The 21,682-nt window shown below is 52.8% G+C and overlaps 1 protein-coding gene across 1 annotated transcript in view; it reads right to left on the bottom strand.

Annotated features, from left to right (window-relative positions):
• Positions 1-1,217: 1,217 nt before the first annotated feature.
• Positions 1,218-21,682, bottom strand: part of LOC127042153 (uncharacterized) — a 62,808-nt gene continuing 42,343 nt past the window's right edge. Inside the window, exon 3 of the mRNA XM_050935775.1 lies at positions 1,218-1,600. Within this exon, the coding sequence (XP_050791732.1) occupies positions 1,464-1,600 (137 nt within the window). The 3' untranslated portion in view covers positions 1,218-1,463. The remainder of the gene's footprint in view (positions 1,601-21,682) is intronic.

Genomic DNA, 21,682 nt, shown 5'->3' with positions numbered 1-21,682 from the left:
GTAAATCCCCTCCCAAAGAGAAAATCCTGGGTACGGAAGGGCTCTTTCACCCAGCAGCAAAAGGCAGAACAAGAACCAGTGGCTGGAAGTTAATGGCAGAGAAAGTAAAATGAGAAATAAGGGACACATTTGCAATCGGGGGATTAAACATTGGAACAAAGTACCCAGGGCAATGATGGATTCTCCACCCCACATGGGGGTGTCAAGTGGGAACAGGGGGGCTGAAGAAAGTGCTCTCGGGTGAGATAGAAAACCATTTCTCTCCGGTGCTTGGCTGGTGGCCTTGCTCTCATGCTCAGGGTCTCCCTGATCTCCATTGCTGGGGTCAGGAAGGAATTTCCCCCAGCTCACACTGGCAGGGATGTTGGAGTTTTTGTCATCCTCTGAGGCATGGGGCACAAGTCACTTGCCAGGATCAGCTGGGTACATCTCACCAAATCAATTCCAGTTCAGGGTCCTCCAGTATTGGTACCTCTCTGCCTCTCCTATGCTCCGTCTGTGGCACACAACAGGATATTTTCCTAAGGGCTGGAATATTTTGGTTTAATCCCAGTGGTTGGGCTCAGTGCAGGGGTGACTTTGTGGCCTGTCACGTGCATGGGAGCTAGACAGGATTATTTAGTTGTCTTGACTGGCCTTAAAATCTAGACATGGATGTTCTGGCTACAATGTTGTAGTGTCTGACCCGTGGCCTATCCAGCTCTCAGGGGCCTCGTTCCAATAGAATTCCAGGCCAGGATTCAGAGACTGGCAGCTGCAGGGCAAGGCAATGGGGGCTGGTGGGAGTCACTTTGGGGCTGTCACTAGCCACAGAAAACAGAACCTCTCCCAACATCCCGACTGCTGCCCATCAGGGCATCTGGCCGTAGAGGAGCCGGGTCAGCGCCCCCCGTGGAAGGAATCGGGGGGATGGAAACCCCCAGGATGGGGAGTTATGTGTTTCAGCCATGTTAGTATCACTCAAACACATGCACAGTACCCACACGCAGAGCCAGTTCATGCTGTAAAACCCCTAGACCCACGAGGGACGTGTTAATCTCAGCACAAGTTCTGCTTTAACCCATTAGAAATAACCCTGTAATTATTGTGGTGTCTCAGTGCCAGAGGACGCCAAACCCCTGAGCTGTCAGTAGAGAGCCAGGTGTAGCGTCACTGGACACTGTCAGCGCTTCGACAGCGAGGCCTTGTACGTTCTGGCCCTGGTGGCTCAGACACATGGCTATGGAAAGGGGAAGGTTACACACATCCCCAGCCGGAGCCCTCACCCCTTCCTGCACCCCAACCCCCTGCCCAGCCTGGAGCCCCTTCCCGTACCCTGAACCCCTCATTTCTGCCCTTCATCCCCTGTTAGAGCCCTCACCCCCGCCCGCATCCTTACCCCCCTGCCCCAGCCCAGAGCCCCTTCCCATGCCCTGAACCCCTCACTCCTGGCCTTCACCCCCCTTTAGAGCTGCTGTGTCACTCTACTGGCTCTTTACCTCCAGCACCCACACTTGCCTTGCGAGCTCTAGCGCTGGCAGGCAGATGCGCACGCTGCTAGGCAGCAGCCTTGGTAACAGCAGACATGTGTCTCTGTGGCGCAATGGGTCTTTGTGTTTTGCTGTTAATTGAAAGGATGGTGGTTTGAGCTCCCCCAGGGATGGCGGTAACCCCTTGCTCCTCAAGACCTGCTGGGAGCCTCAAAGGCCACCTCAAACCCGTCTCTCTTGGCCTCAGTGGTTTCAGCTCAGGCCCGAAGACTGTGCTGGATGCAACTCAGAAATCCATCTCCCAGCACCCATGCCGGAGGCTCAGGCTTAATCTTCAAAGTTGAACGGAAAACCTTGAGCCAGGTGTGTTTTGCTCCATTCTCGCATCCGCCCAAGCGGCAATGGAGAAATGTAGGAGAAATGCCTGCTAGAAGACACCTCCCTCTCACTTCTCTGTAGGTTGTGACATTATTAATATCAACTGGGACCATATAGATCATTGCTGCCACCACTATTATATATTTGCAACAAATATTGTGCAAAAGTTATAATGTGAGGTGTCTATGAAAAGGTTATGATTTGCTGGTTATAATTATACTAGCTGTATGTGTGTACCATTTTTGTATTTGAAATTATGAATATGGGCTATGTACTTGTATCTCAAATGTATTTGATTTCAAGTAGCCTCAGTGATGCATTTGGTCAGCTTCTTGAGAAAGGACTATTCTCAGTAAGTGCCCAATCAAGAAACGCTTCACTGACAATGGACTTTGGAAAATGCCAATCCACATCTGAGCTTTCCTGGGAACATTCAAACTAACCTGTAAACAATGTCGTAGGCCTGCAAATTGAATCATGCATGGACATGTGACCTGCCCATGTGACTCCAGACTCCATCTTGCTGCTGTCATTTTCCTAGGTCAGCCCTAGGACCAATCCTATTCAACTTATTCATAAATGATTTGCAGAAAGGGGTAAAGAGTGAGGTGGCAAAGTTCACAGACGATACTAAACTGTTCAAGATAGTTAAGACCAAAGCAGACTGCAAAGAACTTCAAAAAGATCTCACAAAACTAAATGATTGGGCAAAAAAATGGCAAATGAAATTTAACGTGGATAAATGTCACGTTGGGAAAACATAACCCCAACTATACAATATGATGGGGGCTAATTTAGCTACAACTAATCAGGAAAGAGATCTTGGAGTCATCATGGATAGTTCTCTGAAGCCGTAGCAACGAATTGACACATATGACCCCAAGATGAGATCATTAATACACTAACCTGAGGAGAAGGACACTCCAACACTAGTAGGGAGAGGAAATACAAAAACGGAAGAGAGGAGAAACCCCTACTGAACATGCATTACACCTAGCGACGGCAGCAGAACAGATTATCGGCTACACAACCCAAGAACGGGATCTGCATGTTGCTGTAGGCAGATCAGTGAAAAGCTCCACTCAATTCACAGCTGCCAGCAAAAAAGTTAACATCAAGTTAGTATTCATAAGGAATGGGCTGGAGAATAACACCAAACATTTGTATACAAACCAAGGGGGAAGCCTCCAATACCCTGGGACCACCCTGCCTACTACAGCGCTGCACACAGGATATTTTATATCTATCTTTGAGAACTGGGGAAGAAATGGGTCTAAAAAGAAACATTTGCTAATGAGAGAAAACCACCCAAATATGAAGAGATTTTATATTAAGTGAGAGTAATTGGACAGTGGAAGTTCAATTAACAGACAGCAATAATTCCCCCCACACACACACACACACCCACACCATTCGCATGGCAGCAGGGAGCCCTTTGAGGAGGTGCTTTAAGAGGGTATGTGAGGGGAGTGTGGAGCAGGAAAACTTCCTGGCAGTGGGAAGGAGACAGAAGCAGGGACAGGCAGGTGACTGGCAGTTGGGGGTAGCAGTAGCCAGGACTGCGTAACTTGTGCTGGACAGTCTCCACTGGGGACTTTTTCCTCCTGTCCCCTTCCTCGCCAGCAGAGAAAGACCACCCCAGCCCACCCCAGAGGCCGCTGTGTCTCAGGGCTCTGCAAACTGCATCCATTAAGCCCCTTCTCATTTGGGGATGATTCAGGACAATTTCCCAAAGAAAGGAAGAAAATTTGCTGCAGGTCAAACGGGTGTGAAAATATCCCAAATCTGAGATTGTTAAATTAACATTGGAGAATTAAAGAGAAAATGGGGCAAAATCTGAAAAGGAGACTAGAGAAAGTGTCAATAATTGCTCCACCATCACCGACCCCTCATGGAGCCCTTGCTGCTTTTACAGCTGAGAGGAAACTTCCTCTCTCTGATGCCTGGCCATGGTGGAACTGGTGACCCAGAGAAGCTGACTTGAGGCTGATGCAGGTAAGCAAAGCTGAACCAGCTGCCCAGGGTACAGGGTTGGAAGTCAGAATAGGGGGGTGGGCCTGGTTTTCCCTACATCAGTGGTTCTGAACCAGGGGTACGTGTACCCCTGAGGGGACGCAGAGAACTTCCATCAAGGCATCTAGTTAATTGCCTCATTTTACCACAGGCTACAGAAAAAGCACCAGCAAAGTCTGTACGAAGTGACATCCCCGCACAGAGAGTGACTCGTACACATGGCTCTGTGCTCCAGGGACTGACAGGGGAGCGCAGGGCTCACACCCCTAGGGGGTATGGATAATTCTCAGGTACAAGGAGACGGTTGCCAGCCATGCGCAGTCCCCGGGCGTGGGGACAGGCAGCTGTTTCCAGATCGGACACTCGGGGCCCACAACTGACCTGCTGCCTGACACCAGCTCCTGGACTTGCCTCTTGGGCAGGAGACCCCCCCCCCAGCCCTTCCCTCACTCTACCCCCTAATCTCCACTCCCCTCCCCGAGCTGGGGGAGAACCCAAGAGTCCTGCTTCCAGCCCTGCCCTTCCCCGAGCTGGGGGGAGAACCCAGGAGTCCTGGCTCCCAGCACTGCCCACCCCCGTGTTTCCATAGGGCTCCACCCATCTCCTCCCCCTCCCCCCGAGTGGGGCAGCCCCGCGGGTTACATCGGGGCGGGCACAGACGAGGCCAGGGGAGAAGAAGGCGCCCGGCAGCCGCCACCACACTGGGGGGCGCCGCGCTGCGGGGGGTCGGGGCCAGGCCGAGACCCCGGGACACGAGAGTTCGCGTCAGAAGCCGGAGCTTGGGGAGGGCGGGGCCGGGGATCTCTGGGGGGCGGGGCGGGAGGTGTGCGATTGACCCAGGGACCCACTCTCACCTGGGCTCGAGAGGACGGAAGCGCCCCGGGGCAGGCTGGGAGTTGTAGTTCCTGGCTCGTCTCAGAGCGGAAGTAACGAACCTTTGCTCAGGAACGCGCCCCCTCCCGGTGCACACTGGGAAGCGTAGTTCTCCCTCTCACACGCGGCCTCTACTGGAGCAGGGGCCGTAGCTCGTCAGTTCGCCGCGCCCCTCCCCGCTCCCTCATTGGCGGAGAGAGCGCGGGACAGAGACTCGGCGCGTGGGGCGCACAGGACAGGGGCCTGACAGGACACACTGCGGGGCCTTCAACCTCCGCCAACCTGCCCCCCAGTGTCCCCCTCCCCGCTGTGACTCTCCTGCCAGCACCGCCCCCTCCTCTCCCTCTCCCAGCAGCTCCTTCAAGCCCCCCCAACACCCCCCAGTGTCCCCTCATCTGTTGTGACCCTCTCGCCAGCCCCACCCCCATCTGTGGGGATCCCTCAGCCCCCAGCATCCCCTCCCCCATCCTGTACACTCTGCCTGGCCTTTCCCTTTGCCCCAACCTCCTCCTCCCCCCCCCGTCCTCAGCACCCCGACACCGACCTCCTCTCACCTCATCTCCCACATCCTCCTTCCTGTCCCCAGCACCCCGCCCCCCCTTCCTCCTCCCCCCCCCATCCCCGTCCTCAGCGCCCCACCCCTAATTGCCTCTAACCCATTTGTCATAGCTGGACCTCACTTTCCCATCCTCCCACTCCCCTAGCGGCTCCTGCTGCGCCGCTGCCCCGGGGGGGGGGTGGCGGCACAGTGGCAACTGAGGTCAGTTGTCTGTGTGACCCCCCCCACTACTGCCATTGCGCCTGTGAGCGCTGGTGGGTAGGTGAGGCAGGGCTCTGTATGTATATCAGCCATTGGGGCAGGGCCCTCTGCGTATCCCACTCTCATCTCAGTGACTCGTGTAGCCCAGGTGGGGCAGTCCCCTGTGTGTATTTACTCCCCGCAACCCCTGCATTGGGCCTGTGACCACTGGTAGCCAGAGGAGTCAGTGCCCAAGGTGTATTCTTCAACTCTCCCAAGGTGGCAGGGTGCCTGGGTGGCTGTGTCAGGCAGTGCCCTGGGTATCTTCCAACCCCTTTGTGGCAATGAGCCCTGCTTCTGGTGTGTATCACTCCCCCATTAGGGATGTGCACTGGTGGCCAAGTATGGCAGTGCCCTTTGTGTAGCCCCCTCCCCCCACCCCGCAGGGTGACCAGATAGAAAGTGTGAAGAATTGGGATAGGGTGGAGGATAATAGGCACCTACATAAGAAAAAGGCCCCGAATATCGGGACTGTCCCTATAAAATCAGGATATCTGGTCACCCTATCCCCTCTACCCCTGTGCCAGGTATGGCAGGCACTGATCCCTGGCATCCCTGTGGGGCAATACCGTCTGTATATCTCCCAATTGGGGCAGTGACCCCTGCTGGTCAGGTGCGGCAGTGCCCTGTGTGTGTGTGTGTGTGTCCCCTATTTAGGTAGTGACCCCGATGGCTAAGTGAGGCAGTGGCCTTTGGTTTCCTCTTCTCTCCCCAGCCCCCTCTCTCTCCGGGGTAGGGCCCCCAGTTGGGGCACTACCCGATGTGTATCTCTACTAATTGGAGCAGTGACCTCCCCGTGGTGCCCTGGTGTGGCAGTGCCCTATTGGTATCTCCCTCCCTCTCTCCCCACGCCATTGTGGTAGTGGCCACTTCAGGCAGTGGCCTGTTTATCATCTCCCCCCACCACCACCATTGCAGCAGTGCCACCTGGTGGCCATGTGCAGCAGTGCCCTGCATGTATCACCAGCAACCATTGCTGCAGTGACCCCAGGTGCCCAGTTTGAGTAGTAGCCTGTGTGTACCTCACCTCTTGGGGCAGTAACGTGTGGGGCCAGCTAAGACAGTGCACAGTCTGTGATGTCTGGTGGCCACGTAGGGCAGTGGCCTGTATGTACCATCTCCTCTGAAGTGGTGACCACTGGTGTCTTGGTGCTAAGATGCAGCCACCTCTGGGTTACATGGTGGGACTGTTTACAGGACAGTGCGGTCAGCCCCCCAATTCCAGGAAGTAGGGGAAAGTCTGGTGTTCGGGGCAGAGCGTTCCACCTTCTATTGAACTGTGATGCTCTGAGCACCTTTCCCTTCCATGAAGAAGACCCTGTGTGACTCCAAAGCTGGTCCAGTAACAGGTATCACCTCAACTGCCTTGTCTCTCTGGTATTCTGGCCAGTGTCCAACTTCCCCTTCACTGTTGGTCTTCAAACCTCCTCCAAGCCTCCCCACCCAGTCCCTTAAGATGCCAAACCTCCCCTGGAGCCCAACCCTGGGGAGGGCACCTGAAAAACCTACGGCACCATGGAGGTGGTAGTGTCCACTGCTTCCATCTCCCACCAGCCAGGACAGACCCCACAGCACCATGGGAGTGGTCGTGTCTCCTGCTTCCATTTCCTGACAGCTGCTGCCAGGCCCAGACTTCCCATTTCTGGTGCGAGTCTGGAAGCAGGTGCTGCTGTGAGGCAGTGCCGGGAAGGGTGATCAGGAGAAAGCAGGAGGAGTAGGTGGCTCTGTGCTACTGCGGGGAGATGCTGCCCTTGCTGTGAAAGGGCCCCGCTATTAGAGGAGATGTCATCTCCCTGCCCTGCCAGGCTCTGCACCAGCCCCTGCTTGTCACGGGAGCAGGGCTGGCTCCAGCCACCAGCGTAGCAAGCAGGTGCTTGGAGCAGCCAATTCAAAGGGACGGCCCGCCCGGTATTGGGGCAGCACGTCTGGGTCTTTAGCGGAAATTCGGCGATGGGTCCCCCATTCCCTGTCTTAGTCTTTGAGCTGCCACCAAATGTCTACCAAAGAGGAAGGGAGGGAGGACTTGCCGCCGAACTGCTGCAGAAGAAGCAGTGTGGTTGAGCTGCCTCCGAAGAGCCACAGCTTTTTTTTTCTTTCTTATTTACTTTCTCCACACCGGTCATGGTTTTATAGACCTCCGTCGTATGCCCCTTTAGTCGTCTCTTTTCCAAAATGAAAAGTCCCTATCTTATGAATCTCTTCTTAGACGGAAGCTGGTCCATATCCCCTCATCATCTTTGTTGTCCTTTTCTGAATCTTTCCCATTCTAATAGATCTTTTTTGAAATTGGGGCGATGGCATCAGCACGCAGTATTCAAGATGTGGGCTTACCATGGATTGATATTGAAGCGATATGATAGTTTCTGTCTTCTTACCTATTCCTTTCTTAATGATTCCCAACACTCTGCTGCATATTGAATGGATGTTTTCAGAGAACTATCCACAACGACTCCCAGATCTCTTTCTCGAGTGGTAACAGCTAATTTAGACCCCATCGTTTTACAGAGATAGTTGGGATTATGTTTTCCAATGTGCATTACTTTGCACTTAACAGCACCGACATTCATCTGCCATTTGGTTGTCCCATCACCCAGTTTTGTGAGATCTCTTTGTGGCTCTTCGCAGGCTGCCTGGGACTTAACTATCCTGAGCAATTTTGTATCATCTGCAAATTTTGCCAGCTCACTGTTTACCCCTTTCCCCAGATCATTTATGAATAAGTTGAACAGTACTGCTCCCAGTACAGACACCTGGGGATAAGAGAGGGAGGATCCTCTTCTGACACTGGCAGACCAGGTGCCAGCTCATGCCAAGGCCCCTAGGCCTTACTGAAAAGTGACAGACGCATGGCTGGAAACTAGTCTTGCTCACTTGTTTGTTAGTGTTGTTAAAACAAGAATTAGATTCATAAAAAATGTGTTTACCGTTTATGACAAGCTCGTGAGTTGCTCCATGCATTCTTCTCACCTATAATAGCCATAGCCCATATGGTAAGGTGATATATAAGCATTGGCACTAAAGTTGTAAACCCCCTTGCTGCCAACGCACCACCAGTCAAGAGAGAAGCATTACCAACTGCGAAACGCTAGTTTACCAGAGGAGGCATCATCTCCTTTCCAAAAAGAGAAGGCCCTGACTGAGACATCAGACAAGCCACTGTCGATCATCCGTGGACAAAAGACTTGGTTGATTGCTCCCCTCACACGCCCATGAGGAGGCAGAGACCAGCACAAATACTTGCCCTCATCAGCTTGAGCTCTGGGGGAATGGAATAAAAATACCTGTCAGGAAGAAACTGTTGGCATCCCGCCCCCAGGATGCTGCTTGGACTTCAGGGAGACAGCACGCCGTCTAAGCGTACGAAAAGAATCCCGGCTGCTTGGCTAAGGTTAGCCCTAAAGGACTTACAGAGCTTGCATGTTGTTACAGCAGCTTCAACACCTGGGTGGCAAGATAGAGTCAGGATGCCCAAGGAGAATGTCTATGACTCCATGTTAAGGCTATTCTAGTGCCTGAGAAATTCACACTTGGTACATAGTGGGTGAGATCAAAATGTGGAACACAGAACCATGAGGAGCCCCACTGCCTTAGGGTTATGCTATTCGATCTCTTTCAGGGTATGTTTTGGTTCCTGAGAGGTAAAAGGCTGCTCTGTGTGTGTGGTGTTATGGAGTGAAGTAGCAAAGGTTGGTGTTGCAGAGGGGGTGCATGTGCCACAAAAATTGGGCCCCCCCACTGCCAACCCCAGCTCTGGTCCCAGAGTCCAGAATTTGCATAAACCCGCCTGCTGACCTGTGACTAAGAATTTCGCCCTGCTAACTCTTCCAGCAAAACAGGCCAAAGAGAGTATATGCAAGCTCTGTACCACAGCCCCAGTGCTCTTTTCGGCTCCTTCCCACAGAACTTTCACTGCATACCAGTCCAGTTCCTTGCTGTTGCTTGTCTAAGAGCTGCATGCATATGCTAGCGCGTACCCTGAGCTGATTCCCGACTTTTGTGCTCCATACAGCCTTGCCCATCCCTGTGTCTGTGGTGCAACGTGTCAGTGTGTTCAGCTGCTAACCAAAAGGATGGTGGTTCGAGCCCACCCGGGGACGGCAATAAGCCCGTGCTGCTTCTTTGCTTCCCCGAGGCCTGCAGTGAGCCTCAAAAGTCCTATTTTGCTGCCTCTTAGCCTCAGTGCTTTCAGCTGGTGGCCCAAAGAGCGTGCTGGATGCTATTCAGCAACCCGTCTCCCAGCAGCCGTGCCGGACGCTCAGGCTTAATCCTCGAGGCCGAGCACAAAAACTTTCAGCCGGGAACATTTTGCTCCCTTCCCGCCTCTGCCCAAGTGGCAAGGGAGAAGCGGAGGAGACACGCCGGCTCAAAGACCCCTCCTTCCCGCTTCCCCGTAGGCTGTGCAAAGCTCTTGGCCTGCCTCATGCCTCATCAGGAAAGAGCGGCTGTGCTGCCCAAGCCTGAGTCACGTGCGCAGCCTGGCCCGCCCCGGCTGACGGTGCGCAGAGCCACGCGAGTCAATGGCAGGTCGAGTCGGGAGCCTCGGCTCTTTCCCCTGACAGCCACACAGCACTGCCTAGCACCCCGAGAGCCTCCCTGGTGTTCTCCCGCAGCCCGCCGGGGTGGGTGGGAAAAGGGGACCAGGAAGCACTGCAGCCTCATTCTGGGACAGGAGGCCCTTGCCACACCCAGACCTCCCTCTTGCCTTCAGCCCAGGCAGCCAGAGGTGCCAGGGAGCTCCCTGGCAGGCCGCCGCCTCAGCCACCTCTTGCCACTCTGCTGGTCACCGCCTCGCTGGAAGGCCCAGAGGGAAAAGAAACAAACGCACACGTAGCAGAGGATGGCTTTGATCTATTGACCTCTGGATTATGGGTCCAGCATGCTTCTGCTGCACCACTCTGCTGGCTCTTCACAGCCTTGCTAGCCAGCCGGCACTATCCGGATTAGTGCCTTACGCGCTCTCGCGCTGGCAGGCAGATGCGCAGGCTGCGAGGCAGCTGCCCTGGTCACAGGATTTTACAGCATCTACAGGGTAAAAGGGATCTAGTTGGGGTTTAGACCCCACTAGGAGCTGGGTAGCTGAGTGCCGGAGATGGGAGCACTTCTTAACTGTTCTCAGTTAAGCCTTCAGCTTGTGGGGGACGAGGTTCAGCCTTGGATCCGTGTCTGCAGCAGGCAAGCACCTCTGGCTCAATCCGCCCCCCTCACTGTCTTAGCAGACTAAAACGTGGAGCAAACTCACACACCTTGTGAAGGAACAGGAGCCAGGATCTCGAACAAATGTCAACATTGTATTAAGATGACATTCAAAGAGAAAAAAGTGTACGGTACAGCGTTTAGGCGCAGAAGTTTCTGGTGACCGGGGAGAACGTACAGATTACCCAGGGGGTGCGAAGTTCGGTTTAAGAGCGGGTGGCGTAAGGAATACATAATCTGCAGTAGCCCCGACTGGGGGTAAAAGGTTAACGTAAAGACGCTGAGTTAGGAGGGTATGTTGTCCATGTGAGGGCTACGTTCAGGTGTGGAGTATAACGAGCGGATAGGACGATGAGGATGGATTGACCCGCGTTTGGTGAGTTTGAACGTTCAGTGTTTTTGAATCTTTTCCACAATCTAGGTTAAGCAGGGTTACTATGAACTCTACCCTGCCATCTGTTGGTGATCTATTTTAAAGGCCTTTTGAGGCTGATGTCATTTGCATGGTTCCACCCACTCCGGATTGCATGATGGGAGTGCTTGTCCAAACGGTCATTTCAGCTGCTGTGGGATCCCCGGTCTCTTTGTTATCGGGGCAGGAGTAATGCAGTGTATTTTCCTGTTCATTCTGGATCAAGGAGAGAGTAACTGTACCTGACATTTGAGGCCTGAGAGCTTCACCCTCGCCTGAAAAGTACTCACCCATTAAGGGGTCTGGGTTCCAAAGAGCCAAAGTTTGTGGGAGGTGGGAATGGATGTTTGATTGGTTCTTGCTGGATTATGATTGTGTCTGTAGGTTTCTTTTTTGCCATCTGTGGTGTGTAAAGATGGAGGTGTTTTTGAATCTCTTTGAGTTGTTGTTAGTGTTGCAGTTGTTTGTTTTAAGCTTATGCCACTCAATCTTTTTCAGGGTATGTTTTGGTTTCTGAGTCCACATCCACACTACAGAGTAAAATTGAAATTAATAAAATTGATTTTTCACATCCACACTAGGGCACATTACTTCAGTAGTGTGCATCTATGGTCCCAGGCTACCATTGGTTTCTGGAGTGTTGCACTGTGGGTACCTATCCCATAGTTTCTACAGTCTTCCCTGACCCTTGGAATTATGAGTTACTACCCCAGTGCCTGATGGGGCAAAAATCACTGTCGTGGGTGGTTCTGGGTACAGCCTCACCCACTCCCTTCCTGAAAGCAGCAGACATCCATTTCGCACGTTTTTTACTGGGTGAACTGAGAGCAAACGCCATAGCGCAGCAAGCATGGACCCTGCTCTGATCAGTACCATGATCGTGGACGTTGTAAACAGCTCACGCATTCTCGTGCTGTCTATGCTGAACCATGAACTGCAAACGCAGGAGAGGAGGAGGCAGCTACGGCAGCACGGCGATGAGCGTGACGAGGACCTGGAGACTGATTTCTCCGAAACCGCGGGCCCCCGCGCCTTGGAGCTCCTGATGGTAATGGGGGAGGTTCTACCCACTGCTCGCCAATTTTGGGCCCGGGAAACAAGCACAGACTGGTGGAACTGCATAGTTTTGCAGGTGTGGGACGATTCGCAGTGGCTGCGGAACTTTCGCATGCGTAAGAGCACTTTCTTTGAACTTTGTGACTTGCTTTCCCCTGTCCTGAAACGCCATAATACCAGGATGAGAGCAGCCCTCACAGTGGAGAAGCGAGTGGCAATAGCCCTCTGGAAGCTTGCAATGCCAGACAGCTACCGGTCAGTCAGGAATCAATTTGGAGTGGGAAAATCTACTGTGGGGGCTGCTGTGTTGCAAGTAGCCAAAGCAATCATTAAGCTGCTGCTACGAAAGGTTGTGACTCTGGGAAACGTGCAGGTCATAGTGGATGGCTTTGCTGCAATGGGATTCCCTAACTGTGGGGGGGCCATAGATGGAACCCATATCCCTATCTTGGCACCGGAGCACCAGGGCACCCAGTACATAAACCGCAAGGGGTACTTTTCAGTGGTGCTGCAAGCACTGGTGGATCACAAGGGACGTTTCACCAACATCCACGTGGGATGGCCAGGAAGGGTTCATGACGCTCGTGTCTTCAGAAGCACTACTCTGTTTAAACATCTGCAGCAAGGGACTTACTTCCCAGACCAGAAAATAACAGTTGGGGATGTTGAAATGCCTGTAGTTATCCTGGGGGACCCAGCCTACCTCTTGATGCCATGGCTCATGAAGCCATACACAGGCAGCTTGGTCAGTGGTCAGGAGCTGTTTAACTACAGGCTGAGCAAGTGCAGAATGGTGGTAGAATGTGCATTTGGCCGTCTAAAAGGTCGCTGGAGAACTTTACTTACTCGCTCAGACCTCAGCCAAACCAATGTCCCCTTTGTTATTGCTGCTTGCTGTGTGCTCCACAATCTCTGTGAGAGTAAGGGGGAGACCTTTATGACGGGGTGGGAGGCTGAGGCAAATCACCTGGCCGCTGATTACGCGCAGCCAGACACCAGGGCGATTAGAAGATCACACCAGGAAGCGGTGCACATCAGAGAAGCCTTGAAAACGAGTTTCATCATGGGCCAGGGTATGGTGTGACTGCTGTGTTTCTTTCCCCTTCATGAACCTCCCCCCGTTTTGAATCCTGCTGCAAGCAACCTACCCTCCGCCCTTCCATAACAGCTTGCTTGTAGAAATAAACTTACTATCGTTTAAAAACCTTGTATTCTTTATTAAAAGTCAGTCCCTCTAAGCAACCCACCCTCCCTCTTGCTTTAAAAAGCATGTAATTAAAAAAAGATTAAAGAGAAATAACAAGGTACCCCGGTAGTGGTTTTGGAGGAGGATGGGAGGGAAGGAAAAGGCCATTATGGAAGCCTTGAAAACGAGTTTCATCATGGGCCAGGGTACGGTGTGACTGCTGTGTTTCTTTCCCCTTCATGAACCTCCCCCCTGTATTGACTCCTGCTGCAAGCAACCTACCCTCCGCCCTTCCATAACAGCTTGCTTATGGAAATAAAGTCATTCTCTGTAACCAACCCACCCTCCCACTTGCTTTGAAAAGCATATAATTATAAGAAGAGTAAGAGAAATAAAAAGGTACCCCGGGAGTGGTTTGGGAGGAGGACAGGAGGGAAGAAAAAGGCCATTAAGGACATTTCAATGTAATGACAGCCTTTTGGTTGGACTGTCCACAGGGGTGGAGTGGGCAGGTGCAGAAAGCCTTCCCCCACACGTTCTTACACGTCTGGGTGTGGAAGATATGGAACATGGTGAGTACTGAGGGAGGTTAAACATGGGCTGGAGTGGCACTCTGTGACCCCGCAGCTCTTCCACCAGACTTTGGAGGATGTCAGTTTGATCGCACAGCAGCTTCAGCATTGCATCTCGCCACTGCTGAACTTCCTGCCTACACTTCTGATCTTCCTGCCGCCACATCTCATCTCGAGCGTCCCTCCTGTCCTCACGTTGGTCCCTCCTGTCCTCACGTTCACTGGCATCTTTCCTGTACTTTGCTACAACATCTTTCCACTCCCCCAGATGAGCTCTCTCATTGTGGGTTACTGCCATGATTTCTGTGAACATCTCATCCTGTGTCCTCTTCTTCCTCCTCCTTATCTAAGCTAGCCTTCGGACTGGAGTAGGGAGGCTTGAAAAATTTGCAGCTGCATGAGTGGGGGAACAGAGTGATAGAAGGATCATAAGAGATACATTTCACAGAACAATGGTTATACTCTTTCACAGTGAACTACACTATTCACCATACGTAGCACATGTCACTTCACTACAAGGTCGCCTTTGGATTCTTTTAGTATTTAGTGCCTGCAGCTGTGGTGTAACAGATCAACACAGACGCAAGTCCGGGGATTACAATTCAGCTTGCAGGCAGTCATGGTAAGGCCTACATCTAATGGCAGATGACTCTACCCTACTCCCCCCGGCTATTAACAGGTAAAATTCATGCTGGGCAGCCAAACTGCTAAAAAGCACATCTTTTGCTTTTTTTCTTATGCCTTCAGAAAGGTTAAGCACTAGAGGAAATTGTGAATTGTGTTCCCCCCCACTCTGCATGTCTGCTGTAATGGCAGGTCACTGAAACCCTACCCCCTCCCCCTTTCCCGCCCCCCTTGGCTATTAGCAGGGAAAATTCCTGCTGGCCAAATGCTAAAAAGCTCAGCACCATTAAAGACACCTCCCCGTAGGAATGGGCAGCTTTTTCCCTTCCCCCCGCATGGCTAACTGCAAGGGAAGGATTTCTTTTAAGCCGCAGGAAAGCATCACTGTAGGAATGGTCATCTCTGTCCCCTTAATAAAATACATTAATTTTTACCAGGTGACCATGAACGATATCACTCTCCTGAGGATTACAGAGAGAAAAAGAAATTATGCTTCTTGAATGCCAGCAATCCCCGGGACCATACGCAGCTAGGCTTTGTCATGCAATGATACCCGATTACGTGCTCCAGGCATGGCGTGGTAAAGTTTCATACCATGGTGGATGGAATAAGGCTGCCCTGCCCAGAAACCTTCTGAAAAGGCTTTTGGGGTACTTCCAGGAGTGCTTCACAGAGATGTCCCTGGAGGATTTCCGCTCCATCCCCAGACATGTTAACAGACTTTTCCAGTAACTTTAATGCCAGCTAATGCATGCAAGCCCTCATGGCAAATCAATCATTAAAAAACGCTTGCTTTTAAACTGTGTTTTATATTTACAAAGGTACACTCACCAGAGGTCGCTTCCATGGCTTCACTGTCTGGGCTAGTGGCTTGGGAGGGCTGGGAGTTTAATTCTGTCTGGATCACGAAAAGCTCCTGGCTGTTGGGGGGAAAGGAATGCTGTGTGCTTTCAGCAAGGTCTTCTTCCTCTTCCTCCTCGTAATCTTCCCCCTCCACTAAATCCTCAGCCATGGGTGAGATTATTACCCCCACCTCGGAATCCACAGACAAGGGGGGGTTTGTCGTGGCACAGCCCCCTAAAATTGCATGCAGCTCCGCGTAGAAGCGGCATGTTTTTGGCCAAGATCCGGATCTGCCATTTGCTGCTTTGGTTTTCTGGTACGCTTGTCTGAGCTCCTTCACTTTAACTCTGCACTGCACTGAGTCCCTGGTATGGCCTCCCTGCCTCATGGCATTAGAAATTTTTTCAAAAGTTTTTTCATTTCGTCTACTGGAACGCAGTTCTGATAGCACAGAATCTTCTCCCCATACAGCAATCAGATCCAATAACTCCTGTGCGGTCCACGCTGCAGCTCTTTTCCTATTCTCAGGAGACTGCATTGTTACCTGTGCTGCTGAGAGCTCCACGCTGGCCAAACAGGAAATGCAATTCAAAAGTTCGTGGGGCTTTTCCTGTATACCTGGCCAGTGCAGTAGAGTTCATTTACCTGTCCAGAGCGGCCACTGGTGCACTGTGGGATACCTCCCGGAGGCCATAAACTTCGATTTCCGTCCACACTAACCCTAAATCGATTTAGTAATATCGATTTTAGGGTTACTCCTCTCGTTGAGCAGAAGTACAGAAATCGATTTTAAGACCCCTTAAAATCGATTTTAAGTGCCTTGTAGTGTGGACGGGTACAGCGTTAAATCGATTTAATGCTGCTTAAATTGATTTAACGCTGTAGTGTGGACCAGGCCTGAGGTGATGAGCTGGTTCCTTCTGGCCTTAAACGCTAGGGATCTGACTCAAAGGGCCACAACCTTCCTCCTCTTCTGCTCCTATGAAATGCTCGACATCACCAGCCAAGCAGCCGAGGGGACGGGCATGCGTTTCAACCCCAAAAAGTGCACCTCCCTCCACGTCAACGGTGGCACCAGAGCGCTGGTCCGGCCTTCGTGGTTCCTTATCCAGGGCGAGTCCATGACCTCCGTTCAAGAGGGAGAGATATACCAACACCTCGGCATACTCACAGGAGTCCGCGTCCAGCAGACCCCCGAAGACACCATCGCAGAGATCCTGTGAGACGCAGCCCAAATCGACTCCTCCCTGCTCACCCCCTTGCAAAAGATCAATGCCCTCAATGCCCTCCTGATCCCCCGCATCTCCTTTGTCCTCAGGGGATCGGCCGAGGCCAAAGTGCCCCTGAACAAGGCCGACAGCACTATCAGACAGCTGGTGAAGAAATGGCTCCACCTTCCCCAGAGGGCGTGCATGGGCATCGTTTACATTTCCCACAGATAGGGCGGTGCCAACGTACCTTGGATGGGTGACCTGTGCGACATGGCAGTGATGACCCACGTGTTCTGCCTCCTGACATGCCCGGACCCAACAGTGAGCAGCATCGCACAAGAGTCCGTATGGGGTGTGGTCTGGAAATGCATCACCAGGGCCCCCTCCAAGCGGGACGTTGCCACTTACGTCAGCGGCTCCCTGGAGGCTGAGTTTGGGAGAGAGGGGAAAACCTATCCTCTCTCTAGTCCTGCACCCGCAACGCCTCAAGACGCCTGGGTAAGAGAATTGGCTGCTACTGGAAGTGGTGCGAGGAACGCCGGGAGCTGGGAATACTGGTGCCACGCGTAAAGACCCCAGACCACACCATCATCACCGCGACCGCCAGAGTCATGCTAGAAAGGTCCCTGAAAGATGCCATCCGCTACCACTACGCCGAGAACCTCAAGCGGAAGCCGGACCAGGGCAAGGTGTTCAAGGTGTCCAGCAAGTGGGACGTGTGATGGAGTAGGGGAGAATGGGAGAGAATGTGTGGAGAATGGTAGAGCAGGGAAGGACTTTAGGGGATGGACCACACCGGAGCTGTAACCTGTGCTAGGTAAGGGAGGGGAAAGATCAACACCTTTGCCCGGGAAGGGGGAACAAAAGGAAGGGAGTGGCAGGAGGGAAGCAGTTTGAGTTTGGGCTTGGGGCTGCGTGGGCAGAATTCAGGGTATCCTAGCTAGGATCGAAGCACCCTGAAAGCCCAGAAGGACTCGATGGAGGGGTCCTGACTGTGCCTGCAAGCTCTGCTGTAACCTGTGTTCCTGTTGTCCAATAAACCTTCTGTTTTACTGGCTGGCTAAGAGTCACTGTGGGTCCCAGGAAGAGGGGTGCAGGGCCGGACTCCCCACACTCCGTGACAGGACGCCAGTGACCACTTCCTCCCTGGGGGCAGCTTCCCCAGGTTCACCAACTGGCGGTTCATCCACAGGGCCCGACTCAACTGCGTTCCCTTCAACGGAGCCATCCGCCACAGCAGCCGGGACAAACGCTGCAGGAAGTGCGGCTACATGAACGAGACCCTGCCGCACATCCTGTGTGGATTCAAGCAGCCCTGGGCTCACGGGACCCCCGCAACGAGCCAGTTCTGAGAGCATGTGGGGTCGGTTAACGCTACGCCCAGCTCATGAGACAGCTCATGGTGTCCGACACCATCAGGTGGTCCAGAGACATTTATACCGAACACATCACCGGACACCGCCAACACCACACTGAGTAATTGAGAGAGCCGACGAGGGAAATAATCCACTTCCTTCCCCGAAGGACCAAGGGATGCACCCCACCCATGTAGCTATCTGCTCCACCGATACTGACTTGGACTCCTTATTCATCCATGGGTGGCAAACCTGAGCCTACTTATTCACTGAAACTTTAAAAAACCCTTGCACCCCAATCTGGGTCTATGCGGGTTATGCGATATGCATGTATCTTTTCATCCTTGCAAACGGTATCTGTAACCCTCCATAACCCAAGCCTGACCCCAGATGTACAGTGCCTTCCCTCTCAACCTGTGTCTATTTCATTTCAAACATTTCCTTTAATAAATTTTTAAAATCCCTCATCTGGGCAAAACATTTACCGTTTCCTAAGTTAAAACACTGGTGTTTTCCCAACAGGAAAGGGATGGACAATTTCTCTTCTGTGGGGAGACAAGGGAAACCATGCAATCACCTTCTGGAAGGTATAAGGAGGGGGGCGTAAGAACCCTCACGGACTAGATTAAGAAAGCAGCTCTTTAACTGGCCTTCCAGCAATGACAAACTAAAATTTGCAAGAGCAGCCTTTCAACTCAGGGGACAATAATAAGCTGTTACCAACAACTAACCAAAGAGTTACAAATGACTCCAAACCACACACTCTTCGGACAAACCAAACGTTAACACAAACAACAATGCATTTCTTTGCTGCTCTTCAATCGTGATAATCAAAAACATACGAAACCAAAGAGCTAGCGGAATACACATCGCAAAACAGCCCCTTCCTAGCTAGGAAACCATCTCACTAACAAGATGAGCTCAAAAAAGCCAGTAAGTCCCAAACAGTCATTTTCAGAGCTCTGAGTTTTTTTCATATACTACAGAAAAGCTTCAGCTACTGATACCACCACAGGGAACAGCCTCACCAAAACAAAGCCACAAAAAACTGCCCCATAGACAGACACCCCCGTGCCCCGGTACACCCCCACACACATCTCCAATGACTGCCCCGTAGACAGGCACCCCTGCGCACCCCGAGAACAGTCCCCACCGGATAACTGCCCCTTCGACAGACACCCTTGCGTGCCCCGGGAACAGCCCCCCCTGCAATAACTGCCCCATAAACAGACACCCTTGCATGCCCCGGGAACAGCGCCCCCTGCAATAACTGCCCCATAAACAGACACCCTTGTGTGCCCCGGGAACAGCCCCCCCTCCAGTAACTGCCCTTTGATGGACACCCCTGTGCCCTGGGAACACCCCCCCTCCAGTAACTGCCCCTTCAACAGACACCCCCGTGCCTCGGGAACACCTCCCCCAATAACTGCCCCTTTGACAGACACCCCTGTGTCCTGGGAACAGCCCCTCCAATAACTGCCCCTTCAATGGACACCCCCGCATGTCCCAGGAACAGTCCCCCCTCTCCAATAACTGCCCCTTCAACAGACATCCCTGTGCACCCCGGTAACAGCCCCCCTCCAATAACTGCCCCTTTGACAGACACCCCCATGCCCCAGGAACACCCCCCTCTCCAATAACTGCCCCTTTGACAGACACCCCCATGTCCCAGGAACACCCTCTCCTCCAATAACTGCCCCTTTGACAGACACCCCCGCATGCCAGGAGAACAGCCCGCATTAGGCCTGGCTCCCCCCAAGGCAGCGAGAACAGCCCCATGCACAAACATTGTCCTCCAGGCCTTGGTAGCAACCCTGTAACGTGCCCTAGGAACAGTCCCACCTCGGGAATATCTTTACACACCCCAGGGAAACTCCTGCTAATAGCCTGCCTGTAAACAGGTTGGGACTCACCACCCGCGGCGCTTCCTGCTGGTGACTCCGGGAATTAGCTTGATTCCAGTGGAGCGCCCCCTCCTGGTGGTGTCCCATCCATCTTTCTGCCTTCCGTTGGCATCTCTGGACTCGCGCTGCTCCCTGCTCAGCGGTGTCCTGTTCGAGGCCGCTGCCCTCCGGCAGTGCCCCTTAGTCCATCTGGACCCCCTTCCGGGGGTCGATGATCAGCAGTCCGACATTCCAGCCACCATATGCAACCACACACCCCAAAGTCTAATCCCTCTTGTCAGGGATCAGGCGTAGTCTACAATGGCCGCTCCCTACAGATAATGGCTGGGCGTACTGCAAGGAGGAAGGGGAGGACCCAGGCCCACCCTCTACTCTGGGTCTCAGGGTACGTCTTCACTCCCCGCCGTATTGGCAGGTAGCAATCGATTGCTCAGGGATCGATATATCACGTCTCATCTAGACACGATATATCGATCACCAAACACACTTATATCGAGTCCGGAACTCCACCAACCTGAATGGAGTTGCAGAATCGACAGGGGGAGCCGCTGACATCAATCCTGCGCCGTGAGGACGGTGAGTAATTCGATCTTAGATACTTCGACTTCAGCTACGTTATTCAGGTAGCTGAAGTTGCATATCTAAGATCGATTTTGCCCTATAGTGTAGACCAGCCCTCAGCCCAGGGACCCTCTGGTATCAGCCTCCCTGTCCTCTTTCTTTCCCCTCCTCTGTCTGTTCCCCTGGGCCACTTCTCCTACAGCACCCTGCACCCACTAGGCCCCTCTCTTCCAGGCCTGCAGCCTGGCAGCTATGGGGTAGAGGCTTCAAGCCTCCCTGAGCCTGCACTGTGCTGTCCACAGTGCTAGTCTCCCCCTTGGAGACTGACCTTCCCTTGTCAAAGGCCTGGGACAGACTGACCACTCCTGCTCTGGGCAGCCCTTATATATGGGTGAACCTGGCTCTGACTGGTTCCCTCCAATCTGGGCCCTGATTGACTCCCCATAAGCCCTTTTCTGATTGGCTCCCGGGCTGCACAGGCTCCCTGGCCTGCCACAGCCCGTCCTGCCCTACTACACTGCCACACTCCCTCCATAAGCAAAAATCTCACAGGAACGGTTGACAGCCCCAGATGCTAACAGCAGTAAAGGCCAGGACAGGTTCTAATCTCCAAGGCTGTGTATGGCCCTTTCTCAGGGAGTGAGGGCTGAGCATGGGGCAGCACTGTCTGAAGAGTCACAGCTTCAGCAGGATCTATGTTGCTTTTACACGAATTGAAGGTGAAATGCTCTTTATAGTCCCCCATCTTTTCTGGTCTAGCACTTTGCATGAGAGGCTCGTATGAAAGTGGCTGAGAGGCCTGTGTGACCTGGGTTGTAGAATAGAGTGAAATAGGCTGAGGGAACTGGGATTGTTTAGTCTGCAGAAGAGAAGAATGAGGGGGGATTTGATTGCTGCTTTCAACTACCTGAAAGGGGGCTCCAAAGAGGATGGATCTAGACTGTTCTCAGTGGTACCAGGTGACGGAACACGGAACAATGGTCCCAAGTTGCGGTGGGGGAGGTTTAGGTTGGATATTAGGAAAACCCTTTTTAACTAGGAGGGTGGTGAAGCATTGGAATGGGTTCCCTAGGGAGGTGGTAGAAGCTCCTTCCTTAGAGGTTTTTAAGGTCAAGCTTGACAAAGCCCTGGCTGGGATGATTTAGTTGGGGATTGGTCCTGCTTTGAGCAGGGAGTTGGACTAGATGACCTCCTGATGGCCCTTCCAACCCTGATATTCTATCGTTCTATGCC

This window comes from Gopherus flavomarginatus, unplaced genomic scaffold, assembly GCF_025201925.1.
Source record: "Gopherus flavomarginatus isolate rGopFla2 unplaced genomic scaffold, rGopFla2.mat.asm mat_scaffold_330_arrow_ctg1, whole genome shotgun sequence".
NCBI classification, from domain to species: Eukaryota; Metazoa; Chordata; order Testudines; family Testudinidae; genus Gopherus; species Gopherus flavomarginatus.
The sequence above is the reverse complement of the archived record's forward strand: the minus strand, read 5'-3'. Positions and strand labels throughout refer to the sequence as shown.